Genomic DNA, 20,962 nt, shown 5'->3' on the forward strand with positions numbered 1-20,962 from the left:
AAACTGACGTAAACAATCATTCTAATAAATGTAGTGGACCAAATCTAATGGACAGAATTATAGAGGTTTACGGATAAAAAGGCAATGCAAAATTGCGATTATTCCACCTTAATGATGCTCAACTCTAATTGGTCAACTTCAGAATGTCTTTTCTCGGTTATCATTTGAGATAAGACTTTTTTTCTTCAAAATACACGTTAATCTATTCGCCCTAAGGCTCCCTTTTTTCTCTGGGGAGCCAGTTCTGGAACACCTGTATATACCCGCCTGTGGGTAAGAGCGAAAATTTTCTGTTGTGATAGAAACAGAGCCTTATCAAAAAAGTTACATTGTTATAGAAAAAATGAAATAATCAAAATTAAAATTCTCAAAAATTGAGACTAGTTAATTACACAAAACGACTCGTTTGGTAAAAATTGGGGAGCAAAAAATCTTGGAAATCTTTTGCGAATTTTGCAAAATATTATAGAGAAAAGTTTCATAAATTGGCGAGTTCTTCGACTGGTTAAAATTAACACAGGTATTTCACATACACCCTGTATATTTTTTTTCCTTGATGTTGAACTTGGGAGAAAAATTTTCCAATGTTTTCGCTTTCTATTTTTTCAAATATAGCTAAGTAAACAACATCTCGAACATTTGATACACCAAAATTCTCGTTTAAAATTGAAAGTTGATTTCTTTTTCAACAATTTTCCATCGCCAAAATCAATTTACATTCCTCGGTTGATATAAATAACGGACAAGTAAAAAAATGAATAAACACTTTTACAATCACTCTGTATCCGAACAAGTGGAAGACTAACTGTACAGTAGGATAAAAAATAGAGTGGGCTGTGACACATTCTGTCAATTGGCTTACAAGCCTTTGCTTGTTAGCTATTAGCAAATTTGTCTTAATTTTCTATTACATAATTAATTTTCGACAGATTTCTTACAAGAAATTTCGGTTCTCCGCCGCCAATCTGCTGTCAAAAAATCACCGTGCTGCTTTACGACGCCTACTTGATATATTTTTTACCTACAACTTTTCGCATAAACAGACAATTATGTTAAACGGCGATTAAATAATTACAGTAAAACCGAGGACAAAATTATTCATGCCAGTTTTTAACACCGACCGCGAGAATTTCACAAAACCCGTTAAAAAAATTTCTTACGTGACAACTCAACGCCTACTTCGATTCTTACATCTGTATCGCAATTTTTCATTACTATTATTATTACTTTTATTACAAAGGGGCCACACTTATTCGTCGTCACGAATTACGAATATTATTATCAAATACATAATAATACATTATGGATAATAACAATTATTACAATGGTGATGATAAATGCAATTTTTTGGAAAAATTCGCACCGCCCGCCCGGATCGATTCGCCCCTCGCGCCGCCCCAGCCGTCCCGCCCCCGTGCGTCGCGCCGCCGTTTCGATCGGCCGAAGGGTGGCTGCACGTCGTGTGTGTGACACTTGACAATGCGACCGATTTAGACGTCGCGTTTGTTCGAAAACAAGTGAAGTGCTGTTCGCTCCTCACTTCTTCTGTTCTTGGTCAATTGTGGTGGTGGGCCTCGCTCACTATTTTATATTGTAAATGAGAGGTTAGATTATGCAGTTCGCTTAGAAACGCTGGTGAGTTCGGTGCGAAATGTTCGTGTGCATGGGACAGTGTTCTTCGTCTCGTTCTCGTTCCTGTTCACCCCAGACCTTGTGATATATTTTTTTTAATTCGTGCATGAGTGGCACCACTGTCTGACACTGGCACCAGTGCAGGTAAACCACCCTTCTTCCTTTTCACCAAATCACTTCAAATTTTCACTGTTACTATCTTATGTGTATCAATTTATCTTATGTGACTATCTGTCGATAACAATAATCATATAAATATAAACCTTCTGCACAGATCCAAACTGTCAGTCTACACGTGATGCACTGATCGTCTCCTCTCCCAACCACAATGAGTACGGTCCTGTTGGAAGCCCGGTCCTTCCGGCCGTTCAAATCCAGCGAAGAGTACCTGGTGGCCATGAAGGAGGACTTGGCCGAATGGCTGCAGACCATGTACCCCAGCCTCAACATAAACGTGGACAACTTCATGGAGAAGCTCGAGACCGGAGTCACCCTCTGCGAGGTGAGCACCCAAAAGTGGACGTCACGTGTCCATCCCCGCATTACTTTGCACGCGTTCCCTGCTACGCCCCGTCCACTTCTTTGCGCAACTGTTAATTCGCATTGCGTAAATGCAGAAAGCGCGCTAATCTACCCCGCAATTGTTGCGAACGAGCCGCCATAAAATTTTTATTGTTATTGTTGTTATCGTCGTTGCGATCGACGTCTTGGTCTGTTTATGGACCACGACAATTTATTGCGACCATTTGCTGTCGTTACCGTAATTGTTAATAATTAGCGATCGGTGAGTCAGCCCGATCAGAGAAACAAATGGAATTTCTTCTGTTCTAAACTCGACTCGTCTAAAACAAAACGGTGGTTAATTATAAACCAGCGTTACTATATTTACCGGAAGATTACGCGTTCCGTGGAAGTGCTCGGATTAAAATGAATCCCCGGTTAGTCACCGCGGTTTGCTACAGTTGAGCTGTCAAAACTTGAGCTTCAACTGTTACAAGAAAGGTTACACCGTAATTTGTGTTTAGTCAATCATCTTAGTCACTCGGACCTTGATGTGTTTAATTTACGGCGATTTCTTTGCGAACCTTCAATGTTTTGCCTTCAGTCCAGATGTTGCCGATTTGCACTTGCCAAAAAGAGATACACGTCAATTATATCTACTCAAAAATAAGATAAGATGTTGGGATAACATTAATTTCATAATTGTGCATAGTAGTTAAAAAACAATCGATAAGAGACAGATCTGTGATCTCTAACATTACCCTGCAACTTCATAATTGGACGATTGTTTCGATTTTGGATACTTGACATTATAAAAACTTGTCTCCTGACAGTTAAATAAAAATAATGATGATCAGTTGGCTGTGATAACATTACAAAATCATTTTATACTGAATTAAATGTCAAACTGGAGGTTTGACAATTTGGTTAATTCACTGTTAGGTCGTTGGCGCTGCAGCACGTCGTAATGTCATCTTGACAGGTCATTAGACTACAGGTTAGAGGGTCTTGTCGACCCACTTCTGTGTCCACCTGTCGACGGACTAATTGGATTGCTAGGGCTTGCCCTAGTGTAGTAGGCTATGCATTGATCTGTCAAGTTGACAGCCCACTTACACAAGATTGGTGCGCAAGAGATCGAACACGGATAAAACGAATATGTATCTATTTCTGACAACCGAAAATAAATAAAATGTTCGCAGTGAAACTTTCAGTTGACAGTTGAGCATTCATATTTGACAGAAAGTGATCAGCAGCAACAATTCATATGTCAAAACGTGACTGAATGTTGTCGGCGATGATCAAATAATATTTCTTGATGGTTCAAATAATTTACAAGAACTGATTTCTCAGATGGAGCATTGATAACAGAACTGATAAAAGAGACAATTGAATTAAGAATTGTAAATAAAGCTAATGCAATATTAAATTTAACAACATTATGACTGCAAATTGACAAAATCTATTGTTGACAGATTGCTAGTGCTAAAATTAAATATGATCAAACAATGCCATCAAAGTTACTCTTGGGAAGAAAACTCAGTGTCTTAGCTTAACTTATATAACTTTTAGGTAAATGCAAATAATGACAGTAATGACTAATGACATTTCAAATAAGAATTCAGCTAAGACACTGACTTTTGATTTTTATAAGTAACTTTGATGGCATTTTTTTTTACCGTATGGTAGTAACTGAATAAAAAAAATATTGGTTTATGATGATTAATAGTGAAGCTTTTAACTAAAAACATGACAGAATTATGACATTCGTGTATTTACACAGTGAGTCATTGATGTAAACGATGTGATCTGTCAAATGAATGATTATTGTCAACCATGATCAAACAACGATTTTGACAGTTGGGTCATTGACGGAACTGATCAAAAAAAAAAACAAGAACCGAACTTTAAACTGGGAGGTAAAAGTGACGAATTATAAATTTACAGAATCATTATTTACAGTCTGACAGTTGACAGATTAGGTGTCAATAATTAATACTAAAAACAATAGAATTTTTAGATCAGATAAGCTGATCGATAATGGTAACGCAAATAGGGGATGATGCTGCGACAGTTGACAAAATACACATTGACGAAAATAATTACAATTAGGTACCGACGTTAATTATCGATCTGTTAATGGAACTTGACAAATAGCATACTTGCGTGACACTAATTCTAATAATTAATTAATATGTGGAAACATGTTACCTCTCAAATCATCGGCGTTGACACGTTTGTAGGTTATGTAGTTGTCGGTTCTTCGTGTCAAGCGATTTGTCACAAACTCAAACACACTTCAAGAACATTCAATAATTCCAGTAGGCAATGTAATACATAATGTGGAAACGTAATGCTTTTAAAACGATTACGAATTACAAATTCACAGGTTACATCGATTTGTTTTGTTCGTTGTTTATTAGAACAAACAGCCCTTTGTTTTTGCCACAGGTGCCAACCTACAATTGTCATTTCATTGCAACGTTGCCAACAAAGCCCACTTAAAACACTTCGTGCTCTTGTAATCACGTGTAAATATTTTGAAATAAAGTAAAAACACTGTTTGACTTACAAATACAAATACCCAAACAAATGTTCCATTGATTTTTTTATTAGTCAGTCGCGACTTTACCCCGATATCAACATTTACCCAGACCTATTTACTATTTATTTGGATTATCAAGTGCGACGTTTTTCCCCAAATCAACACCGCCTGGAATGTCGAAACTTTCGGAAAATCTTACACAATTAGATAATTATTACGGATTGCCGGATTGCGTCGCCAACACTTACGTTGAAAGATGATTTATAATGGCGAGTTGCCACACTAAATCGTACACTTCCTGGACTGTCAACTACCAAAACCATTGCATTTATCGAAGTGTGACATTTACGGGTGAAACGTCAAAATCTCGTGTCGAAAGTGACACTTTTGTGTCAAAATGACGACTCTATTGTAGCCTCCAAATAGTGGAGAGTTAATCAAACAAGCAAACATTACAACTGATCGATATTAAACACACAGGATTTTTTCTCAGAAATGTATTTAATGTTTAGCACCGTATTTGGAAGTTTTGATATGGGTTTTTGTTTGTAGAACCACCACCTTTTCCGCGATTGTCGCCATCTTGTTTTGTAAAACTCGAACAACCTTGGGCTTGTCTTATCTGGAAAAATGGGTTATTGATAGGGAAAAGGTTGTTTGGCGAGGCAATAAATTAATATATTTTTCGTTTGATGTTCGCCGCCCCCAAGAGCGTGGCGGTCCGGCTCCCGTGCCTCCACTTTCTAGCACCCGTGCAAGAAGGTTAAACGATTTAATTGGCATCGTCGACCTTTGTGATGACATTTTGGCAAGAAGTGTCGAACCTTCGGGCCCCCGAATTTTCTCCGATCGATTACGCAAGGATTAGAGAGCCGTGACCGGTCGAAAATGGGGGACCTGTTGTTTTCGCGACGCATTACCTCGGGACCTGAGCCTACGAATCCGATCGAAAATGGATATGACAAGTCGGCGTGAGTCAGCTCGATGGTCGCGAAAGAACCAAACGCTCGTAACGGTCGCCACCACTCTCACTCCGTCCATTCATCCTGGAGGTTTCGATTTCGTCGGACCTCTTCGCCAAGGCCGCGGGGTCCTGGGTCGGAGACGTCTCTGGTCGCACGTTTAAATGCCACGAGAGGGCGTGCTCCCGCGCCATCTTGGCCTCCCCTCCGGCGCCATTAACCGAGCGTAAACATGTCGCTAAAAGCGTTGTCGTGTTGAATTGTGCGTTTTTTATGCGTTCTATTTCGGGCGCCCCGATTAAACAACTCTTAAATTGAGCCTGATTAACATAAATTGCGGCGCGGTTCAACGTTCCGTTTGACGTTGGGCTCGCGGGTCAAATCCCGGATTAGCCGAAAAATCCGGGGATTAGTCGACCGACTCGCTCTGATTGGTTACATCACCGAGAAACAATCTTGACGTTCGCGACCTTGACGAAAAGTCGCCGGAGCGGCGCCCCCATCGGGATCGTCGACTGCCCCGCGTCCTACTTGTCGGCGCAAATTAAATTATCTCGACAGGCTTGTCTTGTGTCAATAGAAAGCGATGTGCACTTGTTGCGAGTTGAAACACGTGACCGCGCGGGGTTGTTTCCCCTCGAGGCGCCATCTTCGACGGCCGCCCAGTTGCACCGGCGAAGTAGGCCGCTCGGGCCGCCTCGGGCCCCCAGCTGATCGCTTTTACATCGCAGACAGCTGGGCTCGATGTGAAATCTATCAGCGTCGTTCTTTTGTTCGACACGAGTTTCTTCTCCCAGTGCTTATGCAAATCCGGCCGATGACCCGGAGGTTATGTTTCTGTTTTTTTTCTACCGCGACCTTGGGATCCACCCGTCACAATGTCGGTACCGTTGGGCCTCCCCTCCGGCGGCCATCTTGACGAAAATTCGGATTTCCTGTATCTATTTGGTAGGAAGGAAATGTGAATATCGTGAAACCGACATCCGGACTGGCCGCTGCATACTTAATTCATTTGTTGTGCAGTGCTGCCAACGCGATAACGGATTAGAGCGACGCTGACAGCATATGCTAATAAAGGTCGCCGCGTTGACATGTGTGGTACATGTGTATTTGTTCAGTGAAAATCACCATGTTTAGAAACGTCAAACGGATTCTTCTTGACAATATCTGAGATTTCTCGCGGTATGGGAACCGCCGATCCGATCACGTCGACGTTTAGAAAGTGTGGGCGGCTGATCCAATTGTATTATGTTATATTGGAGTTATTACAAGGAGGCCCGTGGCGAAAATTTCCAACAGATGAGATCTGAACGAACATAACGAAAGCCCCCAAGCGATGGCGTCGTTTAGACCCCGATTTATTACAAATGGCGGCAGAGGGGAGGCTGTAACAAGTGCAGTTGGCAACATTGCAAGAATTATCACAGCTAACTTCATGGAGTAGGTACTGGTTTTCATGAAGAGAACCAAATACTTTTGTTTACATATTATCAATTGTTTTACCAACACTAAATATTTGCCAGGAGATATAAAATTTTAAGCTTTCCAGACGAGACCGATAAAAAGAATTTAAAGTTAAACAAAGATATTCTGGAAGTGTAGTTTTTGCAAATGTCGGTGGAGTGACATGTCACAAAAGAGTGGGGAAACAAACACGAAGTTCCGGAGGAACTCAAGTGACAAAAGGAAGTTTGCACGCTAAAAACCACCTGCTCCAAGATTTTTTATAACCTTCAAAGGTTTCTGATTTCGCCTCGCTAGACTTCTGACACTCTAGGTCATCCAGTCTTCTGTGAAAACTTGCTCACTGCGGTTTTTGTTGTTGCTTAAGATAAACTGAATCATTTAGAGCAATTTCAGATCATCAACAAAGTGTCATTATTATTGTTTTACGAACGGGAATACAAAATGGCGTCAAAGGGGAGGTTTCCCGAAGTACCAAGATGGGGGGGGGGTCTCGTTGGCTACCAAAAATGGGGACACGGAGATCAGATACATTTGATAATTGTAACCGGAACTGTAATATCACGTTACATCATTATTATTTTTATTCACACATTACCAATTGTTTACTTTGTGGCCGTAAAATGTTTCTTGTGAAATATGCAGAATTGTGCGCCGTGTCCACAAAGGAGCAATAAAAAATTACGACAACAGTTAGATCATTCTTACGTGTTGCGGGTAAGGCGAGGTTTAAGCAAAAATGGCGGAGTAGGGGAGGCTGTCATTACTATGTAATAATAATAATAGTGCGAGACCGATTTCTGACGGATGTTTCATAATCAATCGATTTTATTTTTTTTGTCGCAGGGGGGGTAGAGAAAATGACACTTGACGAGAGTTTCCCTTTGTTTAATCAAACATGGCGGAGTAGGACAGTATTGTTTTTCGTACTAGAAATTACAACAAAATTTAGTCTAGTCGTCTTGTCATTAATAAGATTTGATAAACAAACGAAACACTTTTATATTTTCGCGATGAGGGTAACGAAAATGGCGTCTACTCAAAAATGGCGCTGTTGAAGAATAGGCATTACATCTTGTAATAGATGTTTTAATGGAATCTTCTTGTCGTTAATGAGATGCTATGACCAAACAAAAACACTTTGGTATTTTCGTCGAGAGTTACTGCAAATGGCGCTTGAGGGAGGGTTTCTGTACTTCTAAGGGGGGAAATGTCGCAGCAGAGGAATATTACTTTTTGGCAACCATTTCGCCCAAATTTAGACAAATCTTCTTCACTCAAGCAAACCGTTTTCGTGTTTGTCGCGGCGGGGATGGCCAAGATGGCGCCCTCGGAGAAGTTCTAGTCTCAAAGATGGCCGCTTTAGGGAAACCGTTTGTGTGAGTCACCGGTCCATGACATTGAAATCGGATGGTGGAATCGATCTCGACTGTCAATACCTGCCGATCGACCTCAGGAGTCGAACGGCTGTGGCATACAAATCGCAGCCAAGGCTGTCCAACCTAGCCCATATAGGGAAGTGAAAAATCAAGTTGGCGCCGCTCTGTTACACACACGCGCGCTCTCGCACACAACGTAAATAACACGGAATGTCCTTTTGTTTGGTCCGGCAAGGAAGGATATTGTCCTTATATGTAGGTGTTATTGGAAAGTTAAGGACGATGCGATTTTTTCTCGATGACGAACGGCCATCTCGACGTGTTTTTGTACCGACTGAGTCAGCGGCGGACAAGGTCCGATCTGGTACCTTTTTGGCGCGAAATTCGACTGTTCGGGGCCACTTTCACTGGCCGACGCTTCCTTATATGGCGACATCCGAGAACACCTTGACACGGACACTTGTCGCCGTCTTCGACCAGAATCAACTACGATTCGGTTTTGAATGACGTCCGATGGTTACGGAGCGCTTCCTGTGCCGTCCGGTTGCGGTTCTTCTGCTGATTAACACTGGAAATGACGAAAGCGGAGGAATTCCGCGAACGAAAACGAAAAACGACACATTTTTGCACACTTTGCCTTCTTGCAAAAGCTTCTCTATCCAGCTTTTAGCTTTTAGTTTCTTCACACTTTGCTCTCAAAAGCAACTACATATCTATATTTCTTGGTGATTCCACTATTTTCTTCCCCCTAATACATAGTAATTATCTAAGTTTCTTGATAACCCCCCTTGCTTTGCGATCCCTTTCTTCCTTCATTTCTTCTTCCAAGAACTGTGAAAAGCCCAAATGGAGTATGCAACTTCTAACTCCAACGTTCTCTCCTTTCCTAAGAGCAATTGTCTAACTTTCTTGATGATCCTCAGCACACCAATGCCTTGAAACTTCTTTCTTCCTCCATTCCAATTGGAGTACGCAACTTCTAAGTTTAACGTTTTCTCTCCTCCTAAGAGCAACTATCTAACATTCTTGATGACCCCCAACTAATGCCTTGAGATCCTTTCTTCTTTCATTTCTTCCTCCAAGAAGTGTTCAAACCCCAAAATTATGGGTGCAACTCCTAACGCCACCGTTCTCTCCTTTCCTAACAACAATTGTCTACTTTCTTGGTGATCTCCAGCACTCCTATGCCTTGAGATTCCTTTCTCCCTTCATTTCTTCCTCCAAGAACTACGCAAATCCAAAATGAAGTACGCACCTTTTATACCTTCTCTGCTCCCAAGAGCAACTATCTAACTTTCTTGTTGCTCCCCAGCACGCCAACGCCGTTCGCCTCCAAGCCGTCGACTACGTCGAGAAGAAAACGATGAAGAAGATCATGACGCGCTCCGTGACCGGTAACTTGGCCCACGCCCAAAAGCTTGTCAATATCGCCGAGGTAAAGTACATCTGGTCGGCCAAACCCCAAACCTTCTTCGCCCGAGACAATGTGAGCAACTTCATCCACTGGTGCCGCAACTCCCTCCAGATCATCGAGTGCCTCCTGTTTGAGTCCGACGACTTGATCATGCGCAAGAACGAGAAGCACGTCATTTTGTGCCTGCTGGAGGTTGGCAGGAGGGCGGCCAAGTGAGTACCACTGGATAAACCTTAAGGTCCAAACTCACACTCGCGTTCAGGTTCGGAATGCTGGCGCCGATGCTGGTCCAGATGGAGAGGCAGATCGACCGCGAGATCGCCGCCGACCAGAAGAAGATGGGCTACAACGAAGGCCTCCAAGACCAAGGAGGCCTCGACGACGACGACAGCGATATGGAGGACGAGGAACCGGTGCTGATGTACGGACCGGTGCCGCAGATCGTCACCAACGACCTGAAGAGTCTCGACGAGATGGTGAGTCACATTTTTTTGACAGCTGTCGTAACAATGACGTGTCGGTAAAGCAGTACTCTGTCACCCGTTATATCTGTTTGGGGGATGCGGTGGCGAACGCCGCCGCCGTCTCCGATCGATTCATTAATGCAGACAGCGAAATTCCCAGATGGGGCGGCGACCCGATAACGTCATAAGCCCAACTGACACGTTCGACTGTTTAATTACGTAATTATACAATCCACGTAGCCACACGTGATAAATGCTATTTCGTGTTGTTCTCTCTGATTATGAGTGATATTACGTCAAGTCGAGATAATGGATGTTGCCGTTGCCGGTGGCGGCGCATTTTTGCACTTTGCAAGGAAACTCGAGGCACGGTTCGCTAATGAGGTTAGGTTGTGTGCGCTATTGACCCCGAATGTCCAACGGGGACGGCTTATCGTAGACGTGTGCGCTGCACTTCCGGATCGTCGAGATAATGGAAATGTTCCAACTACGACAGGAGATTGCCTCGATGTGGGGGGTCGAAAGATGACCCAAAAAAACTAGTCGAGAATCTCGAAACACGAAACGAAAAGAACACTTACGAGATAAGTGTGTACATCGAAGCTCCGCCCACATTCTCTTCATATAGTAACTGTTAGAGCAAAAAAGGCAACGAATAAAATTGAGATAAAAAGAAAAACAATGTAAATTAACGCTAATAGGGTTGACAGAAAGTGAAAAAACTGGATTGGAGAACATGTGACGTCAGGTTGTCCTATGAGATTTCAGTGCGAATCGTAGCTCCGCCCATTTACATACTTTCTACATGAAACAATATAACAAATTAAAATAACTGGATGAGTTTGTAAGATTCACTGTGTCAAAATGATACAGGAGCGGCCATCTTTAATGGTGGCAGCGTTGTCAAAAGAGGAAATAAAAATTACTGCAGCGCTTATGGATTTCCTGTTAGTCATTAAAGACGGCGTCGAAGTGTCTGGTGATAATGCGTGACACTCCCTTTCGATATCAGCGCCCTCATCTCGAAACGTCAATGGTGAAAATTGCCATTTCCCATGATGATTAATCGCGTCCTCCTTGCATCGTTAGTTGAGTAGGCTTCACCAATTAAAAAAAAAAGAACAAAGACAAACAAGTCGTTACGAACGAAATATCCCTGAAAGCGGATCAAGCCCGGTTGTGGTACATACCTACGCGCGATCGTCGATTTTTCCCCGGCCGTCTAGATCGACCATCGCGATTAGATCGAAAAAGGCGACCGCACACGTACAGGAATCCTGCACGTTGCGAAATCATATTGCAAATGCACGGCTCGCTGGGATAGGTACGTATTTAATAAATTAAAACTCGCTTTCACTTAGATCGTGCACATCATTAGAGACGTGTAGTATATTTTATTAATTCGATGCGGCGATACGATCGCACGCTATGGGAAAAATCGAATTTTCCTATTACGGCACTGGTGAAAGTAGTACCGCATTGCAAAAATCGAACCGGGGCCGAAACTGTCCACGGGGTGCCGATCTCGAAGCCCCGGGGAGGAATCGAGTCGGTATGTGCGGCGAATCGGGTGGTACCGAAATGGCACTACATCGACGGGGTGATTATTTTTAGACCTGGGGGATGATTCGGGTTCGCAAGTGCCTAGGTTTGGATGGTCCAAGGACAGTACCTCGTGGTACTTCGGGCCGAAGTGGGGCTAAATGGACGAGGTGCTTATTTTGGGCCCCCAAGGACGATTCGGGTTCGTAAGTGCCGCAGATCGGATGGTGCAGGGGCAGTACCTGGTGGTTCTTTGGACTGAAATGGCACTATACCGACGGGGTGATTATTTTGGGACCTCGGGGATAATTCGGGTTCGTAAGTGGCGCAGATTGTGTGGTGCGGGGGCAGTACCTCGTGGTACTTCGGTCCGGAGTAGCGCTGGACCCACGGTACGACACCTCGTTCGAGCGGATTTCGGCCGAGAAGTGTACTGAAGCCGGTCCTGCGAAAATCCGACCTCGGTGCGGCGATAAAAAACGAAAAAACCTCATTATGGGGCAGCACGTAGGTGAAATATGGTATGCCGTGGAATTATCATTGAAAGTAACAAGTGTAGGCATACTTATGCTTACGTACGACAGAAGTGGACGTTATTAATCGGCCAGGTAACGATTTTACCGTCGAACAAGAAGAATTTATGCGTGGGACTGGTCCGCCACGCCAACAATGACAGAACCTGTCGATTCGGGCTGGTTCCAATTTTATACATAAACACAGATTGGGATCACGGATTTTTGATTTAATTCGTGAAATGCGAAGAAAATCGATCAATCAAATCAAGATTGACAGCGATACAGATGACGGGTTGTGGTGGGATCACGTGACAAGTAGCCTACATGACTTCCTGAACGTAGACCAGCAAATATAACTATTTTGATGAGAAATAATCTGATAATAGTCAGATAAAGTTTAAGCCGCACTTAGCTCTATAGATCATTATATTCATCTAATCATTCATTGTTTTCCGAAAATATGACATTAACGTAGAGGTTAATATACTTACGTTTGAATTCAAAAGTACAGGGTGGGTTAAAAATGTGTCATTTTTGTATCTTGTATTTTGTCTTTTCTTCGTTGTCAGTCATTCCAAAAATGATCTCCTTTTGTTGTTATTTTTTAATTTCAACGCAAAAAGTGAGGTTAGCTTTCATGAGCTGATCCGTAATGTGTAATCCGTGGTGCGTTCACAATCGACCCTTCAACGCCTACTTTGAGGTGAAATTTAAAAAAGCACACGATATTTAACCATAACGCAACAACCCAATCCGTCCTACATTTAAAACTAAAAATTCAAAATTGTAACAAAGGTTTTTTTTTTAATTTTTGATTATTATTTTACTGTCTTTCTTCACCTTCATTTTGATTTCTTAGCATTTTTCTCTGATGTTCTAGGTCAACTTTGGAACATTTTCAAGTTTTATTTAACTTCCTTTTTTATTTCTCATATTGAACAATTTACGTTTTTCACTGTTTTATACCATTTTCACAATCTTTTTAAGATTTAATTAAAAAAATCTCTTTCAAAATAATCAAATCTACACCAAAAGAAATTATGAATAAACAAATGGGAACTAACAAAATTGCAAACTTTTGAAAATTCTTGAGGCTTTTCGTAAAATCTTTTCCAAAATGATTTAATAAACAAAGTGCAATTTCTTGTGATTCATACTTTCTCAACCTTTTAAAGAATCTATAAAAGACTTTGGATAATAAATTGAAAAGTTGAAATCATTCTTTTCAAAATTTTTTTGATTTTGTGTATTTTTCTTTTTGCTTGTTAGTTCTACCATCTCTTCTTTACTGTTTTATTGGTCATTTCCTAGAAAGAAGCCTTGGCAATTGTTATACTTATTTTTCAAAATGTTCTTCCACTTCCTCGTATTTGAAAATTTCTGTTTTAATTTCTTTTTCATTCAATTTCAAGACCTCTAATATTGGATGTTCTAAAATTTCCCGTCAAAGTTGGCGTTGAAGAGTTGATTGTGAACGCACCACGGATTACTGTGATGAAACTGTTTAAATCTAACCTCACTTCTTGCGTTTTTTGTGTTTTGAATCTGCAAGTTGCGAAGATAACTTGAGATTCATCCAGTAGATTTGATCTTTGTTTTTAGAATTTTTTAGCCATGTCACTGTCTAGCTCATAATTACTTTTTTTCAAAACTACTCCAGATTTATCAAATTGATTACAATTCTGTTTTTTTTATCTGGGATTATTTTTTTTTAATCAATGTCAATGTCAACTTGACAAATAAAACAACGTTTCCAAGCTAATAATAATAAACGATTTAATTACGATGACATTGTACAGAATAATAAACAAGACTCTCATCTCATTTATCTTCATCTCGTTCGCTGATTTATCACTATCAAATGTATTTTTTATCGATTTCTCAGAATACGTGAAAAATCTTTAAAGATTCGGAAAAACCGATTCGATCTACAAATTCCGATTTGATCTCAGCAATTTAATCTTCGCTTTCTCGGAACGTCGCAGAATCCTCAAACCCAAGCCTCCGGTCAGCGGCTCGACTCCGGACGAATCCGGAACGTCCGGTCATTTCCACGGCCTTCTCGATTGCTAATTAGGCAACCAATTTCGGGCGGCATTATTCATTACAGATCCCAATCTCGAAATGGACAATGGACCGGACTCGGCGCGTAGGTGCTAAGTGAGCAGATGATTGCGTTCTTCCATTTACTGCCGCTAATTGCTCGGCGGCGGCGGGCCCAGCACCGCCCCTTCGAAAAAAAAACCCGACACGATTGCATCACGGTGGCTCGTTCCCACACGTTTTTTCCTTGCTGCTTTTGTCCCTCCCAAAGTCAAAAGTGCACGACGAACGTGAACCACCATTCGATTGTCTCACCAGAAACAATGGCCTAACTGTTCCTGGCAGTGTGACATGTCGCGGGGGCCCTCGTGTACACCTCTTGTCGTCTACTGTTTCCGTTTCGGTAAAAGTGAAACCACGTTTCGTCGATTAATTAATTAATTGGCGACGGCCGCACCGACGACTCCCGTTCCACCAGCCCCTGATTGGTTCCGACTCGTTTTTGTTCTTCCAGGGCCGTTTTCGGGCGGGATCTTTCCGGCACCAATTAGTCATGTGGTTAATTTAAAAGGAGTTCGGAGCGTTTCGCGCTTTTATTGTATTTAAATGCGGCGCTAATTTAGAAATAGCGATCGTGTGAGAGCCGTTGCAATAGCCATGGGAACTTTCCCGGTGGATGCGAAAAAAATTAAACCGGCATAATGGAGAAGAAATCGAAATTAAATGGGAAAAGCGAACGCGATTGCTGAATCATCGATTTCGGTTGCGTTATTTTGCGAAACAATAAGACGATAAGGAATGTTGCGTAGCCACCACATTCAATTTGGAAATTAATAGGACAATAACCAAGTTTTATTGAAATACCAAAGATCTTAGTTTGTGAGTTAGGCAACCAAATATACTCCGTCCGGAGAATGAAGGCGAACTTAATTAAATCTAACCACACATGACATCAATTAATGAACGGAATTAATGAAATAATTAAATTATGACTCATTTTATACACTACCAATTGTATTCAGTTCTGTTGTTGTTCTGTAGAGATTGAAAGTGTCAAAAGGTTGCTTAATGCTAGATCTACTTATAAATTATAGAGATTTATATTTAATTCAAGTCTTTAATCTCTGCGATTACTAATCACTGCACGTAATTTTATGTAAATTGTGTCACAACTTCAATGTCAATGTCGATACTGAGAAGTTGCAAAATGTTAAAGACATCATTGAACTTTATTCTAACTTGGCAAAATGCAACAGCGTCGATTCTTTGTAATGCTTGGTAATAAACAATCGCTCAGGACTATAAATTTTAAACGTCAACGATATATTAGGTAATTCTGTTAATTTAGCAACAACTTGAAGTATTAAACAATTAATTTTTATCTGTAAAAGTACTGAAGTAATGTGGTGTTAAAAGGTTTTGCATCTAGAGTAATCTGTCAAAATATTTTTCGTCAAAGTTGTAAATGTCAAATGTCACAAATTCAGAACTGTTGAAAGTAAGACATCGGCCATATTACAAATTGACTCATTTAGATTTAGTAAAAAGATAAACAAATATTTAATTAATATGAAGAGGTTTCAGGTAATGGAGATTCTACATCCTTTATTGCTTCACTCCATATACTTTTACTTTTTTCATTTACATTCTAAACTCATGAAAAATACCAAAAAAAAAGTTGCAGTTAATACATACCTACTTGATGAAAAGCAATAATTCATAGTTGAGAATTATAAATTATCGTAGATTTGTTAATTTGACACCAATAAAACGTCATCAAGTAGATAATAAAAATTGTGTATGTGACTATGACTAGATGGACGTGCAGTGAAAAAAATGTCTGCATTTTTCATGTCTTTGGTTGAAGATGTAAATGTCAAGTGTCACAAATTGAAAACTGTCAAAAATATTTTTTAATTTAGTTTGTTTTTTAAAACTGAATGACGAACAGAATTATGCAAAAATTCGACTTCCATCATCTTGCGAATTGATTCCTTTAGGTTTATTTGTCTGCTCCTACACACTAATTCTGACTTAATAATGTTCTTGAAAAGGGAAAAGAATTTATAACTGTATAAATAAATATTTAACTAAAATCGAGAGGTTGCAGAGTCTTAAAAAAGCAAGACTAGGTAAGTTTCTCTATTTGGCAATTAATAAGTACAGAATTATTATAAATGTTTTTAACATGATAGTGTGTTGTGGAAATTTTCCACTTACAATACATAATGGTCCCATACTACAGCGTGATCAACAATGACTGAGTCTGTTGGCAATGAAACAATTGAAAATACTGGTGATTTTTGTCTAGTAATTGGCACTGACCACGCACTGACCGGATTTTTTAACTTGAGATGACATTAAAAACATTCTTGGTTATGCAGGTTATGTTTATACTATTACAAAAAAGAACCTTCGTTGGTAAATTTTAAATTTGCCAAATTTCATTGTTACCAACAGACTCAGTCATTCTTGATCACCCCGTATTAAAGGGGCTTCCAAAGTCGAGTTCATTAATTAGATAAAAAGCAAGATTGGCAGATCATATTTTAGTATTTTTTGCTTTATATGGTTGGCAACACGCAGTTTTGATCTTTGTCCGGGGGAACATTTACGCAAATTTTATATGTTGAGAGTTACACCAATCATTTGTTTTTCGTTTTTGATAACAGTATGATAGATTTGTCCCCACAACACAACTTACACCACTCAAATTTGGAAAGTGTACACTCGGGAGTGCACAAATAGTATAATGACCTCAAGTACAGTCAGTTAAAAAAAAAACGGGAACTGTCAGAATAAAATTGACACATTTTTACAATTTTTTCAGTGTGAAACCTTCTTACGAGAGATAGGTTAGAATTATGGTCAGAATTCAATGACATTTTTAAAAATTATTTGATATACATGGTCTGTTTTTTTTTATCAAAACGACCTGTTGATTTAGGTTTGCAATAATAAAAGTTTACTAAACTTGTGTACAATGTTGCCAGCTCTATTTTGGGTGTAAATTGCGGCGTTGGTGGTTCTTTGATAAAAAAAAACAGATTATAGGAATTGTCAAGTAGACAATTAATTGACAAATGGACAAAACCAAATTTACATTAGGAAAATTTTCATTTCCCGTTTTTTTGCAACCAACTGTAGGTACACAATGCAATTTAAAACAAACAAATTGTCGCAAATATTGATTAATAACCAAGTAGTCTTCAAAAGCACTTTTTTGGTGGCCTCAGATCATCGTAATTGACACTTTGAAAAATGGTGAAGAATGAAAACTGCAAAGTGACAAGTGCGACCTGTCAAGTTGTCAAATTTGTGAAGGCAAAGAGGTGGCAAATTTAAACGTATAAATCACGGCCAATAACTGTATAATGTCACGCAGTCGTATAAAATTGATTTTTACCCGTGAAAGGAATGATTAAAAGGAACGTGTGATTAGAAAATGTTCTACGGAGAGGAAACTGTGTAAATATTTTCCTGCCATTGAGTGAATCTGTACTTAAATGTCAAATGTCACAAATAATTATTAGAAGTGTGTCGTCAAAAATATGGCGATCGCCATCTTGCGAATGAATCTCTTTACTTAACCTCATTTAAAAAATCAATTTTGAAATGCGAATTTTGTAAATTTATGTTTGATTTCTCGTTGAATGATGTCAGAACCGGCGTGCACAAATCAATCTCCAACACATGCTACGGTGATAGTAGCACATCCAGTACAGCGTTTATTAAATATGTCCAAATGTTTGGAATTAATTACTCTTCCTTTTTCTCTTTTTACAAACTGTCATGAACGCTTTCACTTCGATACTTTGAGCCCTGCCTTCAACAAATAATACCAAAGTATCTCTAAAAACGAACGAATCTTCAGTAGAAACTCTATTTGACACTGTACATATTTGTCCAACCTACATGTTCACTTTTAACAGTGGTAATTTTTCCATTTTTCACATCTACATATTTCTACCCAAAGAATTAACTTTCCTGTACGCTTATACAGTTGTGAAACATTTATAAATCAAAAAGAAATCAATTTACAAAACAATTTCTTCCACACTCGACTGACTCTGTTTGTCTCGTTCCAGGTGCGAGACTTGGTGGCTAAGTGCACGTGTCCGACCCAGTTCCCCATGATCCGAGTCTCGGAGGGCAAGTACAGGATCGGCGACACCAAAGTGTTAATTTTCGTGAGGGTGAGTGTCCTTCGAGGGCGTCACCTCGAGATCTTTGAACTTGAACACAATAGAGGCGGCGTCTGTTTGCATACACGTTCACAAGTTTGCTTTTGAAATGTTAAGTGGCTCTTTGTAAGTAGCCTTGTAACGATTTGTCGAACGAAAACGCGAACGTGACTCCGCCGCCAACTACCGGAGTTGTCCCCCTTTACTCGAACCCGCGATTTGCAGATACTCCGCAACCACGTGATGGTGCGCGTGGGGGGCGGCTGGGACACCCTGTCCCACTACCTCGACAAGCACGACCCCTGCAGGTGTCGCTCGCAGCACAGGTCGACCCAGGGGGCCCGTCTGGTCAACAAACCCGGAGCCGCGGACCTTCACGGTTCCCACGTCTACTACGACAGGTGGGTACCCGCTCCTCCACCCTTTGCGGAGAGTCAAGAGTTGGTGTTTTAGGGCTACGGGTCCTGCGTCTCTGGGAAGCCACGCGTACAACAACTCGCCCTACTCGCTGGGACCTCCGATGAACGCGCTGAACCGCTCCAGGTCCCGCTCGCCTTCGCACTTGAACGAGAGACGCTCGGTCAGTCCCAATTTCCCGCGCAAGTCTCTGGTGCCGCCGTCGTCCAGGTCCAGGAGTCCCACTCCCAACTTCACGTCGACCCACCAGACCAGGCTGTCGACGAACAAGAGTCCCAAATTGTCGACCCCACCGTCGACTTCACCCGTCCACCAAGCTAAATACGCCAACGCAAAGAGTCACACCCAGCACATCACCTCCATACAGATCCCCGTCGAGACCAGGAACCTCAAGTCCGAGGCGTCCCTGCAAGTCAACGAGGACCAAAGCGACACCACCTCCGAAGTGTCGGATGAAGGCTACAGGAGCCTGGGGGCCGTCCAGGACAAGTCGAAGAAGAGAACGTCGTTGTACAGTCAAGATTCTGTCGAGGATGCGGAAGACAATGGTGAGTCGAGGACTGACTCATCGTCTCGACGTCTTCTTCACACCGATTGTTGTTTTGCAGAGCATCAGATCGACGGCATCGACGAAACCAACAACTTCGGCCTCAGGAAGACGCACTTCTCGAACAGGATCTACGAAGAGACGAGCCCCAAGCTCAAACAGACCATCGTGGAGCCCAGACCGAAATCGCGCGAGAAGAGCATGGAGAGGATTCCGCCGCCCAAGTCGGCCTCCCCGAAGAAGTCCCCCAGGTCTGGCACGTGGAACGGCCGCGCCAAGCAAACCCGCCCCTCGTTGGCCTTGGACACCTTCAGTCCGCCCCTGCCCCGAAACAACAACACTCGAAGGAGCGTCACGCCGCAACCCCCCTCGCGACGCTTCTCCTCCGCGACCACCTCCCCCACTAAGGGCAGTCTCAAGGAGGAACTGATGAACACGGTGTCGCGCCACGACGACGACGCCATCATCGTCGAACAGGTCCAGCAGCTGCTGAAGCAGTACGGCAGCATGAGCAGAATCGACTGCGACGACGTTGGCGCCAGATTCGTCAGGGGCGGCGACCGCATGTCGTACAGGAGTCCCCGGAAGGACTCCAGAGCCGATACCAACATATCGAGAATCCCGGCTCCGGTGCTGTAATCCCGCGGGAACCGTCGGTTCGGTGCTACAGATTTTTCTACGAAGTCGTATACACACCTAGGCAGGGTAGATTTTTAAACTCATTTGTTTTGATAAACCTCCAATCACCGTTCTAGACCAGAGCTGTAAGGTTTCTTGTTTTTTGGTGCTACGTATTCACTAATTTTTAACGTTCTCTTTTGTACAGGAAATTTACAAGTGATTGTGATTCTTTCAAATTTTTACGACGGTTGTTGTTACGTTTTCCGATAATTTACGAGAAAAATGAGAGATGCTCAATTTTTAAATGAATGTTGATGGATAGGGACAGTGGCGGCGTGACGGGAACGCCACTGCGAATTTTTTTAGGAAGCTACAATTACGAGATTGATGTAATCTTAGACTAGACTCCGTACGTGCATTATAAACACCTCGTATAACACTAATATATTTAGTGCATGATTTTAACAATTATTGGCAACTAGGTCTAATCCTTGTTAGATTAATTTTTGTATAGAAAAGACACATTTTTAATAACCAAACCATTAACTTGACTATTTTATTCGTACTATTTAATTTTTTAATAAAACTAATTTTTTTATTTTATTTTTTGTTGCACTCGCCTAACCCCCATGATTGGCTCCCGATGTCACCTCACACTATTCGGTGCTTCGTTCCCGACAATATTCCAAACTGTATGCTTTTTTATAAACAAATAAAACCGTAGATTTTACT

General features: G+C 41.3%; 1 protein-coding gene and 1 long non-coding RNA gene across 2 annotated transcripts in view; one reads left to right on the forward strand and one right to left on the reverse strand.

Moving 5' to 3' along the window:
* LOC138130017 (uncharacterized) overlaps positions 1-4,897 on the reverse strand; it is a 38,660-nt gene extending 33,763 nt beyond the window's left edge. Inside the window, exon 1 of the long non-coding RNA XR_011159457.1 lies at positions 4,345-4,897. This is a non-coding gene — a long non-coding RNA (uncharacterized lncRNA). The remainder of the gene's footprint in view (positions 1-4,344) is intronic.
* LOC138130012 (GAS2-like protein pickled eggs) lies at positions 1,556-20,833 on the forward strand. The gene is made up of 8 exons (XM_069046374.1): positions 1,556-1,776; positions 1,907-2,134; positions 9,796-10,109; positions 10,160-10,373; positions 18,550-18,657; positions 18,871-19,046; positions 19,099-19,610; positions 19,671-20,833. Exons 2-8 carry the CDS (start codon positions 1,961-1,963, stop codon positions 20,246-20,248), a joined length of 2,076 nt encoding a protein of 691 aa, XP_068902475.1. The 5' UTR covers positions 1,556-1,776; positions 1,907-1,960; the 3' UTR covers positions 20,249-20,833.
* Positions 20,834-20,962: the final 129 nt, after the last annotated feature.

The sequence above is a fragment of the Tenebrio molitor genome, chromosome 4 (assembly GCF_963966145.1).
Source record: "Tenebrio molitor chromosome 4, icTenMoli1.1, whole genome shotgun sequence".
NCBI classification, from domain to species: domain Eukaryota; kingdom Metazoa; phylum Arthropoda; class Insecta; order Coleoptera; family Tenebrionidae; genus Tenebrio; species Tenebrio molitor.